Source organism: Lycorma delicatula, chromosome 4, assembly GCF_047948215.1.
Source record: "Lycorma delicatula isolate Av1 chromosome 4, ASM4794821v1, whole genome shotgun sequence".
In the NCBI taxonomy this organism is placed as follows: domain Eukaryota; kingdom Metazoa; phylum Arthropoda; class Insecta; order Hemiptera; family Fulgoridae; genus Lycorma; species Lycorma delicatula.
In genome coordinates this window covers 190,307,615-190,327,080 of record NC_134458.1, presented here as the reverse complement: position 1 = coordinate 190,327,080, position 19,466 = coordinate 190,307,615, and the positions used below count along the sequence as shown (strand labels likewise).

Below are 19,466 nucleotides of genomic sequence, written 5' to 3'. Positions count from 1 at the left end.
TTATTAGTCCAAACACCTTTAAAATATTTTGTGTTAAATCATTCAAATCTCTCAATATTTTCTTTGGTATAATTTTTAATAAAACCCCAAGCAAAAACATCCGGAGAAGTGATATCTGAGAGATGTAGGTGGCTATGCAGTTGGACTTCCTCGTCTGATCGAATATCTGGAGAAGTGTTTTCCAGGAACATGCTAACGTCTTCATAAAAGTTTAATGGAGCACCATTTTGTTGAAAACTGTATCCTCCAGCAATGTAAGGAACAGCAAATTTTGAAACATGTTGACATGTGTGTGCCCTGTCACAGTGGACTCTATGAAAAAAAACAGTTCTATAACATCATTTTTTCCCGTCATAGCTGACACTTACTTTCAGTATGTTCCTTTCATTCTTGATTACTGTATGGAGTTTTCGGTACAAGAAATTTGACATTGTCTTTAATTATCCCAAATGTATGAAAAGTATCCTCATCACTAAATAAAATATTATTAAGATTGTTTCAATGTGGTGATTATCTCTGCAGCAAACTGATATAATGGGCGGCAATCATTTGGTTTAATATGAAGAAGCAGCTGTAATGTATTCTTGCAAATGGAGCGCTTATGACCGATGTCGTGAACAGTTGAAAAAGGAGGAATCTTCAGTCCATAACTAGATATATATATATATATATATATTAGATGTAATAGACTTATCTGGCAGTGAATGTATCGCTTACTTTATGCACAGTCTCTTTAACTAACTGAAACCTTCTGATGATTTCCAGTTTGTGAAACTCATCTTCTAGTCTCCAATTCGTATCCTTGAAATACAATAGATTTGGATGTAGGAGAATTGACATTCAATTCAGTACATAGAAGCCGTTGAACATACATAACTGATTGAAAGCAAAGCATAAACTGAACATTTTTTGTGGGGGGTCTGCATCTTGATGGACTACAATTGTGTTCAATTTGGTTTGTCTGCACATGCATATTCTGGTGACTCTGAGAGTATACTGAACAAATCTTTGAGATATATTCTGTCATTTTAGCCTACATTTAAGAGATAACAGTGACTTTTCTTGTAGGCCATTAGTTTTGGATGCTTTCAGCCCAGACTTCCTGTATATAAAATGTATGGGTTTGTAGGTCTGATCAGCATCTATATAGATAAAATGTGTATAATAAATATATAACCTGTTATAAATTTGCTAAATAGTTCGTTTTGTTGGTTTTCCTAAAACATGCTTATGATAATAAAATTTCAGCCAATATGTAAATATACTGCAAGAGAAGTGTAAAGTTCCTTATTATAGTAAAGTTAACTCATTGATGATTAATTAATATCCAAAACCACTTTGATTATGAATATATCTTTAAAATATTCAATTTTTTTATACGTGTTTAGTGACTTTTTACAAGATATAATACTTAATGTTATTGCAATTCAAATAGTTTTATGTTATTCATAATTACCTTTGAATTATTAGTAATTTTTAATTTACAGGTTATTATTGATAAAGAAAGGAACCTACAAGGGAAGTACCAAGAATCGCATTACTCAAAATAGATGTGTAAATAATTCAGTATTTGATAGAATTATGAAAGAAAAATCCATTGAATATAATCAAAGTTATAGTTCAAATTCACATTTAAATATTCATACAAAAACGAAAAATTATGATAGTAATTTCTGCCAAAAAAGTTTTAGTGATGTTTCTTATTTAAAGATGCATATTAATTTACATTCCAAGGAGAAAAATTATGTTTGTAAATTTTGTCAAAAGTCATTTAATTTTGGAAGCAGTTAGGAATCTTAAGAGGAATCTTAAAAAAACATACAAATAAGAAAAATTATATTTGTAAGTTTTGTCATAAGTCATTAAATTCTGAATGCTGTTTAAAGCATTTAAAGATCCATCTTGCTACTCATATGAGGGAGAAAAATTATGTACGTAAATTTTGTCAAGAGTCATTTAATAACAAAAGCAATTTAACAACACATCTTAATATTCATAAAAATGAGAGAAAATATGTTTGTACCTTTTGTCAGAAGTCTTTTAATCAAAGTTCCAATTTAAAATCACATTTAAATATTCATACTAAGGAGAAAAATTATATTTGTAACTTAGCTCTTTAAACAAAGCTTCCAGTCACTTTTGAAGTCATATGTTTGGAATATGATGTCTTGGATGTAGGAGAATTGATATTTAATTCAGTTTGTACAAGCCGTTGAACATGCATAACTAATTGAAACTACTAACCAAAGCATGTATCTTGACAGTTGCATTGGAGTCGGCTTGTCTGCATTTGTGTATTCTGCTGAATTTGAGAGTATACTGAACAAATCTTGGGGATATATCCTGTGGTTTGAGCTTATGTTGTAAGGGATTTCAAGGACTGGTTTCCTAAATATAGGCCATTAGTTTTAGATACCTTTACCCCAGACATCGTGTATATAAAATGTGCAGGTTTGTAGATGTGATCAATATGAATGTGGAAGTAATAAATATATTGACCTGTTATAAATTTTCTAACTGGTTAGTTTTGTTGGTTTTCTTAGAACACGCATTTCATAATAAAGTTTCACTCCAGATTATAAACATACTATAAAATAAGTGAAGTTCCTTATTATACTAAAGTTAACTCTATGATTAATTAATATTCAATACTACGTTGATTATGAATATATGTTTAAATTATTCAATTTTTTATACATATTTTGTGGCTTTTTGAAAGATAACACTTAATGTTATTGTAATTAAAATAATTTTTTATTAATTCATAATTATAACAAAAAATAACTTAATTTGCAGGTTGCTATGGATAAAGGAACCAACGGAAGTACCAATAATTTTATTACTTATAAGAGCATAAATAATTCGTTAAATGATGGAATTATAAGTGAAAACCCCATTGAATGTAATTGTGCATATGGTGATGTAACGATAGAACATTTAATAGAGAATATAAGTAGTGAAAACAAGTTGATTGAGCAAAAAGGAAAAGAATTTGTTTGTGAATATTGCAATGAAAGATTCAGATGTAACTGTTATTTAAAGAGACATTAATATTCATACTAAACAGAAAAAAAATAGTAACTTTTGTCAAAAGTCATTTAATTTTGAAAATGTTTTAAAGAGACATCTTAATAATATTAATACAACAGAGGAAAATTATGTTTGTAACTTCTGTCAAAAGTCATTTAATAGTAAATCCTGTTTAGTGAGACATCTTAATATTCATAAAAAAGAGAAAAATTATATTTGTAACTTTTGTCAAAAGTCATTTAATCGCAAAAGCTGTTTAAACAGACATATTAATATTCATACAAAAGAGAAAAATTATATTTGTAACTTTTGTCAAAAGTCTTTTCATCATAGTTCTACTTTAAAATTACATTTAAATATTCATACTAAGGTGAAAAATTATGATTGTAACTTTTGTCAGAAGTCCTTTAATCGTAAATACCATTTAAAGACACATGTTAATATTCATACTAAGGAGAAAAATTATATTTGTAACTTTTGTCAGAAGTCTTTTCATCATAGTTCTACTTTTAAATCACATTTAAATATTCATACTGAGAAGAAAAATTATATTTGTAACTTTTGTCAGAAGTCTTTTCAGCATAGTTCTACTTTAAAATCACATTTAAATATTCATACTAAGGAGAAAAATTATGATTGTAACTTTTGTCAGAAGTCCTTTAATCGTAAGTACCATTTAAAGACACATGTTAATATTCATACTAAGGAGAAAAATTATATTTGTAACTTTTGTCAGAAGTCTTTTCATAATAGTTCTACTTTAAAGACACATTTTAATATTCATACTAAGGAGAAAAATTATTTTTGTAACTTTTGTCAGAAGTCTTTTAATACTAAATACAATTTAGTGAGACAGATTCATATAAAAGAGAAAAATTAATTTATAACTTCTGTCAGAAGATGTTTAATCGTTTTTCTAATTTAAAGTTGCGTATTAATTTACATCCCAAAAGGAAAAATTATGTATGTAAATTTTGCCAAAGTCTTTCAATTGCAGTTGTTATTTTAAAACACATTAATTTCCACTTAAAGAAAAAAATTAATATTTGTAACATTTATCAAAAATCTTTTAATCAGATTTACATTTTGGAAAGACATCTTAACAATATTCTTATTAGAGAATCATTATGACCTTTTAAGAAAGTTGATTAAGGAAAAACGTAATAGCATTCTTTAATATGTGTATAATTTAAAACTAGTATGACAAAATTTTTCTCATGTTTATAATGTAACGTTACAGTTTTCTCATTTTTGTATGTTACAACTTATTCTAGTATGTTACAACTTAAGGCCGGGAATTTCTATCTTGTTTGCCTCAAACGCAGATTTGTATATTACTGTAGTTTAAAATATATGTTATGTTCATGATTTGACATCAATTCAACTAGGGTACTTCACATGTTTTTGGTTTGTTCATCATGAAGCCGTATTGATTATTCCTTTAATGAGATCAATTTTTGTGGTACAGAGTTGTTTTTAGACTATTGCCTAAAAATTTTTAATTGGGATTAAACATGGGGAGTTACCTGGCCACAGGAAGAATGAAAATTTTTCCACTTTTTTGGCAGTATGGCATGGCGCCAAATCTTAGAATACTTTGTTACCTTGTCTGGATTTTTTTTAAGTTGTATCACAACCCTTACTTCAGAATTTTTATATATACATAATTTTCAACATGCCATCTAGTGGAAGTAATCAAAAAGGACCTTCAATTGTGAAACATTCCCAAAACATTTTTTTATTATTGTTGGGTATGAGCCAGTGACGTATTTTCATCTGATGCTTTTCTAACATATGGAACCCTTTGCCCCTGAACAATAAAAGTTTACTTTTCTCACTAATATACAATCCTGTGATGGAGTAGTTTTTCTTTTACAGCTACATATACCTTTCCTTTCAGATGAAAATGAATCAGTTTCTTTAAATTATTTTATTAATATAGTAGTCACCTTCTCTAGTCCATCACATACTTGAAAGCTCTTTGTCATGTTATACTGGCATGCTCAGAAAGGGAAGTAATTTTTTAATACTTTTGTTGGAGTTGTATCCGTTATTATATATTCAAGACACGCAGAACAAAAAATACAAAAATAGGATTTTGTAATAAAAAATTATATGAACGTTTTCACTATTTATAAAATGAGGATTGCTAAATAATTGAAATAAAATAATCTCACATTACACAGATAACTTAAAGAATGGGTGTGGTCAAGCAGTGTAGCCTTAACATAGAAATAAACAAAACAATTTTCTGTTAGGATTAATTTGCACGTTACTGTAAGGTTATCCCTTTTTAACATTTTAATCTATTTGTTAAATCAAAATAATTTAATAATTATGTAAGCAATCTTGCATTAATGTTATATATCTTCTTAAGTTGTAATGTAATGATAGTAATTTATTTCAGTAATAGGATTTTGATTTAATGCTGAAATATTGTTAATTACACCTTTGGCAGTTAATTTTGATCCTTGGCATTTTTATTTTCATTTTTCAGTAAATTTGGATCAATAATTTTGCTTTATATTATGATGTAAATGTTCTGTATATTAATCCTCACTTAAAACAGGCACATTTTTTTCATTAGATTGTATCTTTTGTTAATATTCATAGAATTCTACAAGCATATGCAGTATAATAAATGATAATTAAAATTAGATTATGTATATGAAATAAATTTATTAAAAGTAAACACCGAACAAATAAAGAAAAAAATAAATGTGTTTATAAGTACTTTAATGATCTGACATGTCAGATTAAAAAATATTCCACATTTTATTGAGAGATTAATTTAATTACAAAAAAAAACAAAAAACAAAAAACTCTGATGTGGACACCACATGACTTCCTTGTATGCCTATTAAATATAAGAATTTTTTTTAAAAATTCTATTTATTTATTTCATTAATATGAGGGTAAGTCAATTATTATCCGCAATGTAGTTATAGATTTTATTGCAATACAAATAGGAAACTTACTTGTACATCATTTTTCAACATAGTCCCTTTGCATTTAAATGCACTTGGTCCAACGTTGCACAAGGTTCCTGATGCGCTCATAAAAGAAGGTTTTCGGTTGAGCTGTGAACCAGGAACGCAACGCTTCTTTCACTGTTTTGTTTGAGGTCAAAGTAGCCGTTCACACTTTGAGTGGACCAAATAAGTGGTAGTCAGAATGGGTAAGATCAGGACTATATGGAGGATGAGCCAGTAGTTCAAAGTTGAGTTTCTGGAGTGTTACAGAAGTGTGGGCGGGCATTGTCGTGCAACAACACCTTTCGACAGCAGTCCTCGGCGTTTGGTTCAAATTGCAGGCTTCAGCTTGGCAGTAAGCATCTAACTGTAATCCCCACTGTTTATTGTCGTCCCCCTTTCCTCATAATGTTCCAGTACTGGGCCTTGTGAGTCCCAAAACATTACTCTCTAGCTTGTAATGATGGATCCATGTTTCGTCACCTGTGATGATTCTGTCTAAGAAGATGTCCTGTTTGTTATCATAGCGAACCAAATGTTTTTAGCAGATGTCCAAGCGCATTTGTTTATGCGACTGCGAGTTGTTTTGGGACCATCTTGCTCAGACTACGAAACCCAAGTCTGTTACGGATGATTTCGTAGGCAAACGATGTCTGTAATTTGTCTGTAATTTGCAGACGATGTGCCACTTCATCAATAGTTACTTGTCTGTCTAAGAAAACCATGTCACGCGCACTCTCAATGTTTTCCTCATTTGTGGCAGTAAACAGTTGTCCGGCTCCTTGTCATGCATAATACTTGTGCGACCATTTTTGAATTTTTCAATCCATTCGTAGACACTCCATTGCGGCAACACACTGTTCCCGTACTATACTGAAAGTTTTAGATGAATTTCGACCCCTGATACATCTTCTGACCACAAAAAACCGGATCACTGAATTCTTCTTTGGTGCAAACAGAAAGTGAAGCAGCCATGGTTAACGGCAGGGCAGCGATAATGGAACTAACCTAGCAGCATCAAACCTGCACAGACATAACAATTAAAACACGCATACGTCGCCTACGCAACACGACAGTACTATCAACATAAACAAAAATATAACTAAATTGCGGATAATAATTGACTTACCCTTGTATTTTCTGATAATTTTTCATATTTTTGATTGTTATTGAATTATTTATCATATATTTTTTTTTTACAATCGAAAGTTAATAATTATTAATAAATCAATATATTTAAATTACAAAAAAAAATTTAAAAGAAAGAGATGAAATCTGATTCGAACCGATATGCTCTTTTTAGATCCAAATATTTCATTAATTAAAATTTTATTTGGCTATAACTCTGGAACCAATGAAAATAAGTACCACTTATGATATATTGCCCGCTTGGGCCTATCCCGTTTCTCTTTTCCTGACATAACACACACTAATTACGTTAAAAATAAATTATAAACGATAAATAGCCAACTAAATAACGTAGTAGTTGTTTACAACGAATGAACAAGCATCCAATCAGAGCAAACGTAAACAGTAAAACGAGACAGGACAAGGCAATAAGTCGGCGCGAAAACACAGTTACTGATCACAATACAACAAGATGGCAACCTTTACTTTGTTTTTTTTTTTCTGTTCAGCCTCCGGAACCACCGTGTAAGGTATTACTTCAGAGAATGAATGAGGATGATATGTAAAACTGTATGTAACTGAAGCGTAGTCTTGTATAGTCTTAGTTCGACCATTCCTGAGATGTGCGGTTAATTGAAACCCAATCACCAACGAACCTAGCATTCAAATCCATATAAAAGTATGTGCCTTTACTAGGAATTGAACCTTAGACTTCTTGACTTCGAGAGATCTACGGCCGTTACTATGGTAAACAAACTATGCACTGAATTAACAAAACTATTAGGAATTATAATAATTTCCAAGAAATCACAAATAAACAACACGCTTAAACACTTAATAAAACACAACACTGATAAAAACCCACCAAAATGAGGTGGAATTTAATAAAAAATAACACCTGATAACCCATGTTCCAGATAGCCTAAGATACCCAAGCTAAAATAAATAAAAATAATTAATTTTACCAAAATAAATTCCTAGTTATTAACAAAACAACTTACAAAACCTTTCCTAATTGGAGGAAAATAAAACTAACTAATGAATGAATTAATTCCAAACTAAATACTAGTATGGCTGGAGCAGTAAAACACGTCCTAACTCGACCAATTCATGTATCGAACTTGAGTACGTGTATTTTCTGGCCTATGGGGTTGACCAGAAAACTTTAAACCTTAATAAACTCACAGACACAATCTCTAAATTTAAATTTATGCGAAAAATAAGCGAATCTTTTCTAGCCATCTGGTTTTTTGGGTTCCTTAGGTACCAAAACATCAAGATATGTTGAAAACCGCATATGCACAAATTGAACTAATTACAATACTTTTCTTTCTATAGCGCTATCTAAAGGGAAAGTAAAAGGTACTGTTATGTTAGTAACTGCTTCAGAAAACCAGAAGTCTGTAAGAAGCTAGTGCTACCTGAAACAACAGAAACAGCTACAGCCTTATGATGACTTTTAAGAATTTGGAAGTCATTTTAACTCCTTTTTAATTCTTCTATTATCATCTCAAGAGTAGTTAATGGGGATTTAAGCCTTCAAAAAACTTAATTTATGTAATAACTTAGTTTTTAAACATTTATTTAAATTTTCCATTATTTTTTTTGTAGTTATATTTTCAGAGTTCCGCTAATACAGTTTTAATTAAAATCTTAATCTATAATTCAGATAATAATAATCAAGGTGACTTGATTTATTATTAACTAAACTGACTAACTATTATTAACTAAATAGTTATTATAAATAACTAATTATTTTCAAAAGTTAGACTATTGTAATCAACAATCTAAAAGTATGTATATTGAAATTACTGTATTTTTAGTACATAATAAAATAAATTGATTAATTAGCATTCAGAATCACAAACATAAATGTTTATTTCATTAGCTTAAATTTTGTTTTACATTGAACCAAGTTGTTTTTGTTATTTTTAAATTGCATTTGATTTTAGATAGAATGGCAAACAGGTAGTGTGTTCTTTACACACATCAAGACTGAAGAATATCCTTGTCAGTGATCCTTGGCTCATAATTGATATCTTGCCGTGTTTCTCAATTGTTCTGAGCATAGTTTGATGCTTTTAGACATGGGGAGGCCTTTGAGCATGTGTGATAAAGGCGTTTGACCTGATATAAAATCATTTGAACTAGCAATTTGTATGCAATGTCATGGAGATGGGAAATTGAGAAAATTTATACATCTAAATCTAAAAAGTTTTGGCATCTTAAGAGTAGTCTATTAATAACATATTACTAATTTTTCACTGGCAGTAAGTATAGAGCTACATTAAGTTTTGTTCGTGTGCAAACACTTTTTGTATCGCAGGTATAACTGCAATAAATAATAAGGTAATCATCAGTTTAACCCTTATGTTGTGAATAGACTGCTTGTTGAAAGGATCTTCTACATTATCTCTCACCACTGAATTTAATCATGCACATAACTAAGTTTTCATTAAAATTAGAACTCCATTTTAAGTATTCATCGAATATTAAGCTAATTATTTAAAAATTTATCATATAATAAATATTATTTTTAAAATAATATTAACAAAAAACGTAAAATAATTAGCTTAATATTTATCTTAGAAAAAGCTTTGGTAAAATGTACTTCCAATAAAACTGTATGTATTGTGATCTAACGTACTGATGTATACTTAAATGGAGAATAGATTTCATGAAACCATTATTAGTTCAAGTGCATGATTTAATTCGGTAATGACAAATAACGGAGAATCGGTCGGGTCGAAATTGACAGTAAAATTCTAAATGCAGGATTGCACTGAGAACTTGCGGTGCTATTCAGTTATTCTGATATGATTAATGTTGCTTGAATATCTGTTGTTAATATGTTAAACTGATAAAAGAGTAATTTAAATATAAAAAAATTAAAGCAATTTTGGAGTCTCTTCATTACAGTACAGCACCTATAACGGAGCTTGTTCAATCAGGATAGAAAGATTTGGATAACGTTGCAAGAAGAAAGGTCAAACGCGCTGACCAAACCGTTAGAAGCAAAGTACGTACTAAAATTTATGTCCTACTCGTCATGACCGAGATACTAGACGTAATTCTAACGAAATGTTGTTAATACACGGATAGTCAGTCATTATTATAAAGACTCGCTATATTCCTCCTAACTTCTCAGAGGCATGAGGAACAGATTATTGATAATCTTTACCAGTTCATGTCGACAGCCAAAAGTAATTCTCAGACTATTAAAGGAATTCAGATGTAAAAAAATATTTTTATTCAGAAATCCCATTAAGCGTAAATTAGTTAAAAATTGTATATACTCGTTTTACTCTACATGGATAATTTTTTACTTTACTTTGTACATGGAGAAGAAAGAAAAATTTTTCTGAAAAGTAAAAGTACAACTTAAATACAGGGCAAGTTACAGAAATTTTAATCATTGTCTGTGCTGGATTTTATTCTGTGTATTAAAATTTACTGTCGTCGATTTTTTAAACACTACGTCATGGATTTCAAATTATTGTTAACTGGTGTTTGTTTTAATTTGCATTGAGGTATATTGGCATCACTGATAGTGTTTTCATTACTGTGACAGTTCATGTTTAAGTAGATCGTTATGTGTTTATTTTCAACTGGTTTTTTTGTACAACGAGTGCATTGTCATTAATTTGTAATTTTTTATTTGCGGGTTATCCTTTAACTTATTAGATTACGTTTGTAAGTATTTATGTTATAAAATTTTTGTATTGATGATATCAACCAAACAACGTATGAACTACCTATTTGTCATGAGATAAGTCAGGCCCGTTAGAATAACCGTGCTATGTCAGTCTTATTTATATACAGGTATTAATTTAACCCAGAAATGTAGGAGATAGCAAGTCCAAGGATAGCAGATTATTCTCTTCTTCCTCTTAAAATAAGTGTATTACTAAAACATTAAAAAATAAGTTAGTGAATGTAAAAATTGTAGATTTTTTAATTGAAATTTGGCAATCCCTATAACAGGATGTATATATACATCACAAAAATTTTTTAAAGATATTGGAGTAATTAGTGCGAGGAATTCATTATGGATTAGAATAGAATTACTGTCAACCACGTTTTGATTTTATGATATTTAGAAAAGAACTTTCAATTTTTTGCTTTTCATTGTAATTTTTATGCCAGTTTGTAACTTTGTATTAATAAAATAAATTGTCGAGTTACTTATACTCTTTTTTAATTGCGATGGTGTTATTGATTACACATTATTGTGGTACATACATCTTCAAAATGCATCAATCATCTTTTTATTACAGATTCCATAAAAAAATTAAAGCAACTATAAGTTTAATGAATTTGCTAATTAAAACCAATTTACCATTGATAAAGTTATTTATATATTTTTTAGATTTATTATTTGTACTATTTATTTCAGTAGGCAGTATATGTTAGTAAGTCTGTATGCATCAACAGGTAATTTTGTAAAATTTTTAGCTATTAGTTTTTTGTTTTTTTTTTATTTTGATATTAATCCCACTTTTAATATCCATCCATATAATCTTCCAATTCAAAACTTCTCATTTACAGATTCTTTGATTTGTAAAAATTAAGATAAACATTTTTTATACATCATTACATTTAAGTTTTAATGAAAATAAAAATTAGTTTAATACATTGTGCAATATTTTCTTGTTTTGTAAATGAAACAACTTCAGTAGTGCTTTGTTTTCTTTTTTTTACAATTTTATCATTTCTAGGAACATAAAAATACAAAAATAAATAAAATCTCATTAAATATTATATGTAATATATTATTTAACATTCTTCCTAGAAATATTCTAGGATTCTGTTTGAATAAATAAAAATATTTGTTGATGTATAAATAGACTGTAACCATTTTATTTACTTGAATTATAAAATATAATACTGCGTGATGATAGAATTAGTGTGTGAAATTACTTATAAATATACGCTGATGTGATTGTATTAAGATATAAAAGATGTTCACCTTACGAGTTAGTAACAATGAATGAAAATTATTGCATGCTACAATAATGTGAAAAGAATAATCAACTTAACTGATGGCTAAAGCCAGCTGGTCAAACGATCATAAAGGCCCTAGTGAGTAATAAGAAAATTAACGCTACGATCGTACAGTTTTAAACTGATTAATAGTTTTTAACACGTACTGTATTATATTATGTAAGTATATAAATAACTTTTTAACGATATAGTGTCGTATATGATCAGTCAGCACTTTGTTGAATTATTGTAGTTGAATTATTGTGTAGTACACAAGGGTACTTATGTATTAACGCCACCGCAGCTACAGCTTTATTTAAAAAGAAAGTAATCAATCGGATTTCGGTGGAAAATGAACAGTCTCTTTATTAATTATAATAAATGGTTTTATTTATTTTATAAATATAATTTAACCAAACTTAATTTATGCTCGCTTCGCTCGCTAACCTTGACTAATTAACACCGTAATTTTTGGAGTATTTATTTAATAATTTCAGTTATTATTGCAATTATTTATTATTTAAATAATCAAAGCACTCCTGTTAATTAGTCAAGGGTTAGCGAGCGTAGGTTAAGTTTGGTTAAATTATATTTATAAATAACCATTTATTAAAATTAATAAAGAGACTGTTTTGAATCTATGTTAAACTCTATATCGGCCCATTTTCCACCGAAATCCGATTGCCTACTTGTCAATCAGATATTAAATAAAACTGTAGCTGCGGTGGCGTTAATACGTAAGTATCTATACAAGTCAACTGTAAAACCTAAACCAATGCAGAAGTTTTATTTATTTATGTCTATTCATAAAAAAAAATTTATGTATATGTGGTAGAATTCCTGTTCTTTTTAAATTTGTATTCCGTTGTAACTATATTTATTAATTAACATTAAGTATTATTTATTTTGTTAAATGAAAGAGAAAAATTATTAATACTGATCAATTGATTGAATTATGTTTAATAATTTAGTTAGGTATTGATTTTTTTTTATGCTACTACATAATTTTCACATGTTCTCTCATACTTATGCTCAAGTTAACATCTGTCATTTTAGTAAATTGCTTTGTATATGAAATATGTAGCCATTTTAAATTGGACTGATGATTTTTAAATTACTCGAAAGATTAAACCAATTTATGTTATTAGGATAGACCATATATTTCTTATATTAGCAATCCTAATGTTAAAGGAAGCAAACAAAACTACCAAATAGATTTACATTTTACATTTAGTTATGGACTATTGTATATAGCCATTTAAATGTGATGAATATATATTATTGTTATCTTTTTTGTGGTTTTTGTTTCTTCATTTTATTAGAAAAATACAATTTTATAGAGTCCATCATACCTTTTAAAAGTAAAATAATTAAGGTAAAAAAGAAGGCTACTGTGTTAAAAGCTCAAAACCTGTGGAAAAGTTGTATTCAGCGTAGCTATTGTTTGTATTTTTCAGGTTTAAGTGAATAAAAATTTGGTTGTTATTTTATTTTATTTTTTCATTTTTTACAGAAAATGAATGCATCCATTAATAATACATTTTTTGATGAAGTTCCATTAAAGACTTCTATTGATGTTAAAACAGAATTAGAAGAAAGCATACCTGATGAAACAGAATGTTTATTTTCACAATATAATGAAGACATGGAGTATGATTGTGTAAGTAAAAGAAATATAATTAAAATTTCACTGGGGGAGGGAAAAATGTAGTTTTTGGTTAGTCATTTCTAGCTGATGTAAAAGACACTTAGTTATTGACTAATTTCTATTTTATTGTATAATTTAGCCCAACAGGTTGGTCTAGCGGTTAACTCAGAACAGAAACTTATTTTAATATTACTGTAGTGTATGAAATCTTTCTGTTGCAGGGAATAGATCATAATAAATTATACACAGTGTTTCCTATAAAAGAAGAAAATGATCCTTTAAGTTTAGATAAAAACTGTAACTATGAAGATTTGATGTTTATAAAAAAGGAAGAACAATATCAAATTAAACAGGAAGAACTGGTAAAGTTGTTTATTTAAAAATATAATGTGTTCAATCGTTTTTAATTTAACTTATTAGTGTTATAATTTGGATTGTTTGCTTAATTCTTACTCTTAATTACACATGTTTTTTTAATCTAAACATTTCCAGGTTATCAACCTCTGGTAATACAGAGTGATTAGAATTGAAATATACACTTTTGGTAGCTTATAAAAATTAAACTGGTGTATCTGAATACAGAAAATGATATGGTTTTACAGGGAATTTTTTTAAAGTTTATGTTTGTATATCTGCTCAGCTGCTAATGTCACTGATTGATGTGTCATGTTACTAGACTGGCAAGGCGGCCACTACTGCAGTAGAGTAAGTTTTTTATGTGTTTGAATTAGCCAAAACATACTCTGTTACTGCTGTGTAATGGCATTTCAGAACAAAATTTGGTAAATCACCATACGGTAAAAGTGTTGGCCACCAAGTAGTCCAGACTTGACACCTTGCAACTACTTTTTATGGGGTTATGTAAAAGACAAAGTTTTTGTACCGCCCCTTCCTGTTGATATCGGCAACTTAATATAACGTATTAGAAATGCTGTTGCTACCATTGACCAATATATGCTTCCACGTGTTTGGAATGAATTCAACAACCATGTTGATATCTGTCGTGTACACCATTTGTAACATTTATAAATATGAACTTAAAGTAATCATCTCATCTCTTAAAAATAAATTTTTAATAAATCTGTTGAATGTGTATATTTTATTTGTAATCACCTGTATATAAAATAATGCATGACAATTAGAAATATTTCTGTATTTATTTTGATAAAATAGTGGCAGAAACTCGCACAATGTTAGTGCAGATATTCAGTTATGATGCTTTTGGCCAAACACAGATCTACGATTGATTTTTAAAAATGGTCAAGTATGTGCTGATGATGGTGAATGTTCAGGATGACCATCTATCAGCATTACACCAAATATAAAAAATTTATAATGAAAGAGATGAAACAGAATTTAATCTAAAATTCCTGTTTCTTTTACTTAAAATATTATTTACCTAGTTAAAATGTTTTAGCAGAAATATTTTTTTAAACATGATTTCAAAAGTAGAGTTGTGCAAGCCAGGAACGTATGAAAAAAATTAATTTTATAATAACTGAAAAATTATACTTAAAAATCTGATGTGGAGTACAATGCTGCACTCATATAAATATGAAGTGCTGAAAATTATGTGGATTGATGTAAAATTTTTAATATAAATTTGAGAAGAGAGTAGTAAGTTGGCAAGAGTGGTGGGTGGGTTTTGTCTATATTTAGGAATGTTGTTGGACATTGAAGATTAACAAATTGAATTGATTTTTCCTCCCCAACCTTGTATCGAACAAAAATAATACAAGCATAATTTATTGGAAAATCTTATGTTTTGAATTACTTTGTGGAATTATAAGTTAATTAAGCATTGTTATTTAAGTTTTTGTGCATAACAGATAAATTTAATATTTTATGAAATATAATTTAATTTTTTTGTTCTCATAATTATATATATATATAATACACACACATTATGTGCATAAATTAAGTTTGTATCTCCTTTTTAGATGATTAATGGAGAATTTTATCATCTTAACAGTCTTTTTGGTACTGTTTATAAAAGTTTTTGATGTCCTTTTTCTGTTTATTTTTGGTGTTTACAGTAAGTTTAATTTAGATTGATTCATCTTATTCTGTGTTATTCATTGCTTATTTTTACTTTTTTTTTCTCTTGAATATAATATATATCTTTTATTTTAGGATCTTGCTGATAAGACAATTGACGATTCAGTTCTAGAAAATGTTGAGGATAATATTCAGAATACGAAATATATGACTCAGGAAGTGTAAAGATAACGTTTTACGTAATCGCCTACGTAAATTATTAAATAAAATCGACAGCGTTAGTAGTGATGGATTTAATAATGATAAAACATTAGAATTTGAACACGATATAAGAATTAATAATAATGATGTAAGCGATAGATTAGTGGAGTGTAATAAACAAAATATTAATGATGCTAAGAAATATACGTGTAATCATTGTGAAAAAACATTCAAATCAAAATATAATCTGATGCATCACAATAATATTCATATCGGGAAAAAAAGTTACCATTGTACATTATGTCGAAAGTCATTTTATCGAAGCGGTGATTTAAACAGACATTTTTCTATTCATATCGGTGAAAAAAGATTTAAATGTAACACTTGTGAAAAATCTTTTAATAATAATGGTAATTTAAAGAAACACCTTATAATTCATACAGGTGAGAAGAAATTTACGTGTAATATTTGTTTAAAGGCTTTTAATAATAGTAGTAATTTGAAGAAACACCTTACAGTTCATACTGGAGAGAAAAAATTTATATGTAATATTTGTTTAAAATCTTTTAATAACAGTAGCAATTTGACAAAACATCTTATAATTCATACTGGGGAGAAAAAATTTACATGTAATATTTGTTTAAAGTCGTTTAATCAGAATCGTGTTTTAAAGGCACATCTTTCCATTCATACCGGTGAGAAAAAATTCTCGTGTAATTTTTGTCAATTGTCTTTTAACCAGAGTTGTCATCTGAAGTCACATCTTTCTATTCATACTGGACAGAAGAAATTTACATGTGATTTTTGTCAAAAGTCTTTTAATAGAAAAGATAGATTAGAAAAACATGTTATTGTTCATAAAGAAGAAATTTCTGTAAAATTTTCTTCATAATAGTTTATACTTATATAACTTATAAGATTTACTAATGGTACGCAGTATAAAATTTAGAAGAAGTGTTTGTATTGTTTTTTAAATGTTTGTATGAAGTTAGTGTATTATTTGATGTACAGTATTATTAAATTTTGTTTTTAAGAATTACTTATTTAGTTTTGTTCTACTTGTTAGTAAGTAACCTGTACTTGTTACTTATGTACTTGTAAGTAGATACGTACTTACAAGTACTATAAGTAAGTACTTATTTAAGTACTTGTACATAAGTACTTAAGTAACAAATTCAGTTGTTCTGTAATAATTCTTATAGTTAATCGCCGGTCATACCGTATCAAGTCTCTGATTCGCTTAACATTGTCATCACTTTTTGACATTAATGGTCTTGCAGAGCATCTATCGTCCGCAACTGATTCCTAGCCATCTGAAAATACTTTAAATCACCTAAAAACTTGGGCTCCTAACGAAGCGTCATCTCCATACGTACTTTTCAATTTTGAAAAAGTTTCAGTAGCATTCTCACAGAGTTTAACACAAAACTTGATTGCACAACGTTGCTCATAATTAGTGTCAATCATTTTTGTAACACACAGCAAAACCTTGTTTCACAAAAAGTTTGTTTACATCTTCATGTGGCAACAATAAACCAAAAATAAATCAGCTGTTCATATAACCATTTGTTTAATGATAACACTTTACAGTGTTATTACTTTGGCTGCAAAAAAAAAATAGTCTCATTACTTTATTTACAGACCTCATTTATGTTTAATAAGTGTAAATGACATTATTTCCCGATCAATAACTTTCTTAGAAAAGAACAAAATTAATTAAAAAGTAAGTCTCAAATGTAAATTTTGTTACACACGCTTGTTTAAATCAGTTGTAAAAATAGTGAATCATTAATTCATAAAAAGATATTCCATATTTCAAGTGTAATTTTATGATTGCAAGTGTGAAATATCATTTAAATGAATATCACATGAAAAATCACAGTTTTAAAAATTAAATATATTCTGTTGAACATTTATGCAAACATCTAAACAATATTACAACCTTTTATTGACTTTTCTTTTTTTAGAAATTTGAATTCTAACATAATTCAAAGTCATATGTGAATACCAGCTGTTAACATGAATTTTAAAATAATATGAAAATTTTTTGAACTTTCTTAATAAAAATATTTCCCAGCTTAATTTCATAACTTTCCTAGCTACATTAGTCAATTCATTTTTCAATTCGATTATTTTAAGCTCTATTTTTTATACTTTTACAATAAATTATTTTTTTTATTGTTAAACATAACCAGAATTATGAATTTTTTTTTCATATGTTTATATAAAAGTATTTTTTATAGTTAAATACAAAAAACTGATTGCTTATACATGTGAAAAGTTTAACGTTGAGACTGTTTTATGTTTTTGTTCTTTTTCAAGAGCTATAAAAGTTATTGTAAGAAATTTTAATTTTATTGGTTTTTTAAAAATAAATCTTTATTAAATTAAAATTACTTGTTTGATTATTCTTAAATCTTTTAAATTTAAATTTTAAAGCCAAGATGCTCAACAAAAGCAAGGAATAACCAAACAAAGTTTTTAATTTTAGTACAGGATTATTACAAATGATATTTCCGATAACAAACTTGAATTATTTACATTTAATAACACTCAACACATGAAAGTAGCATCAATGGAAAGGAAAAGTCAAAAATTTCCAGTGGTTGGTACAGTTGTAGTGTAGTTATCAATTTCATTACTAGGATGATAAGAAAGAAAATAGCTGCCAATGAATACAGGAAGATTGTGTACTGGATTTTCACATCTGCTAGTCTGTTATCACTCTGCAACATTTTTAGAAGGAAGTTTGGTGAAGATGCATCCAGTGAGCTGCGTATCCGTAAGAGTGGTATTCTATATTTAAAGCAAGGGGATACATCTATAAGCGAAAGTCAACCAGCCATTTACCAATAAGTGAAAAGTGTAGAGTGTGTGCAAAATTTTTGTACAAGTCCACAGAAATCCATCATCTGGAACAGGATACACGAGGTTTAATTTTTCAGCAGGATGGGCCGCCACCCTACTTACAATTGAATATCAGAAGTGAACTGAATGGGTTCTTTTATGACTAACTCTCCTTCCTCTTATATAAAGCTAAGGCAGTGAGAACATTTCTCTTGCGTTTCATTTGACAAACGTTTGTGTTAAACTGACATGATAAGCACAATTTTCTAGATTTTAATTTCATAAGAATCGACTGTTGTACGTTCTCATTTGTGAGAATCTACATTTTTGTTGTTGAGAAGTTTGTGCGGAAATATTCACGGCATTTCTTTCTCTATTTTTCCTTAAACTATCATTCCTTCTTGGCAACTTTTGTTTAAACGTCGTCTCATTTGAGTAGCATATTTAGTACGCTTACCCTTATTTTAATTATATATATATAAAAACATAATGTGTGTGTGTAATATAAAGTACTAGATGCCACTAAAACATATTGTAACTTAAATATATTAAATAAAATATATAACTAAAGTAAAAGTATTTGCAACAAATATTTATTTTTGAAGTCTGTGCCAGTCAACACAATTTAAACAAAAAAAAAACTAGAAATTCTGGAATTA

General features: G+C 28.3%; 1 protein-coding gene across 1 annotated transcript in view; it reads left to right on the top strand.

Moving 5' to 3' along the window:
- LOC142324161 (uncharacterized) overlaps window positions 1–16,999 on the top strand; it is a 34,516-nt gene extending 17,517 nt beyond the window's left edge. The window contains exons 3-5 of the mRNA XM_075364880.1: window positions 13,627–13,773; window positions 13,983–14,123; window positions 15,895–16,999. Coding sequence (XP_075220995.1) covers window positions 13,627–13,773; window positions 13,983–14,123; window positions 15,895–15,984 — 378 coding nt within the window. The 3' untranslated portion in view covers window positions 15,985–16,999. The remainder of the gene's footprint in view (window positions 1–13,626; window positions 13,774–13,982; window positions 14,124–15,894) is intronic.
- The last annotated feature ends 2,467 nt before the right edge of the window (window positions 17,000–19,466 follow it).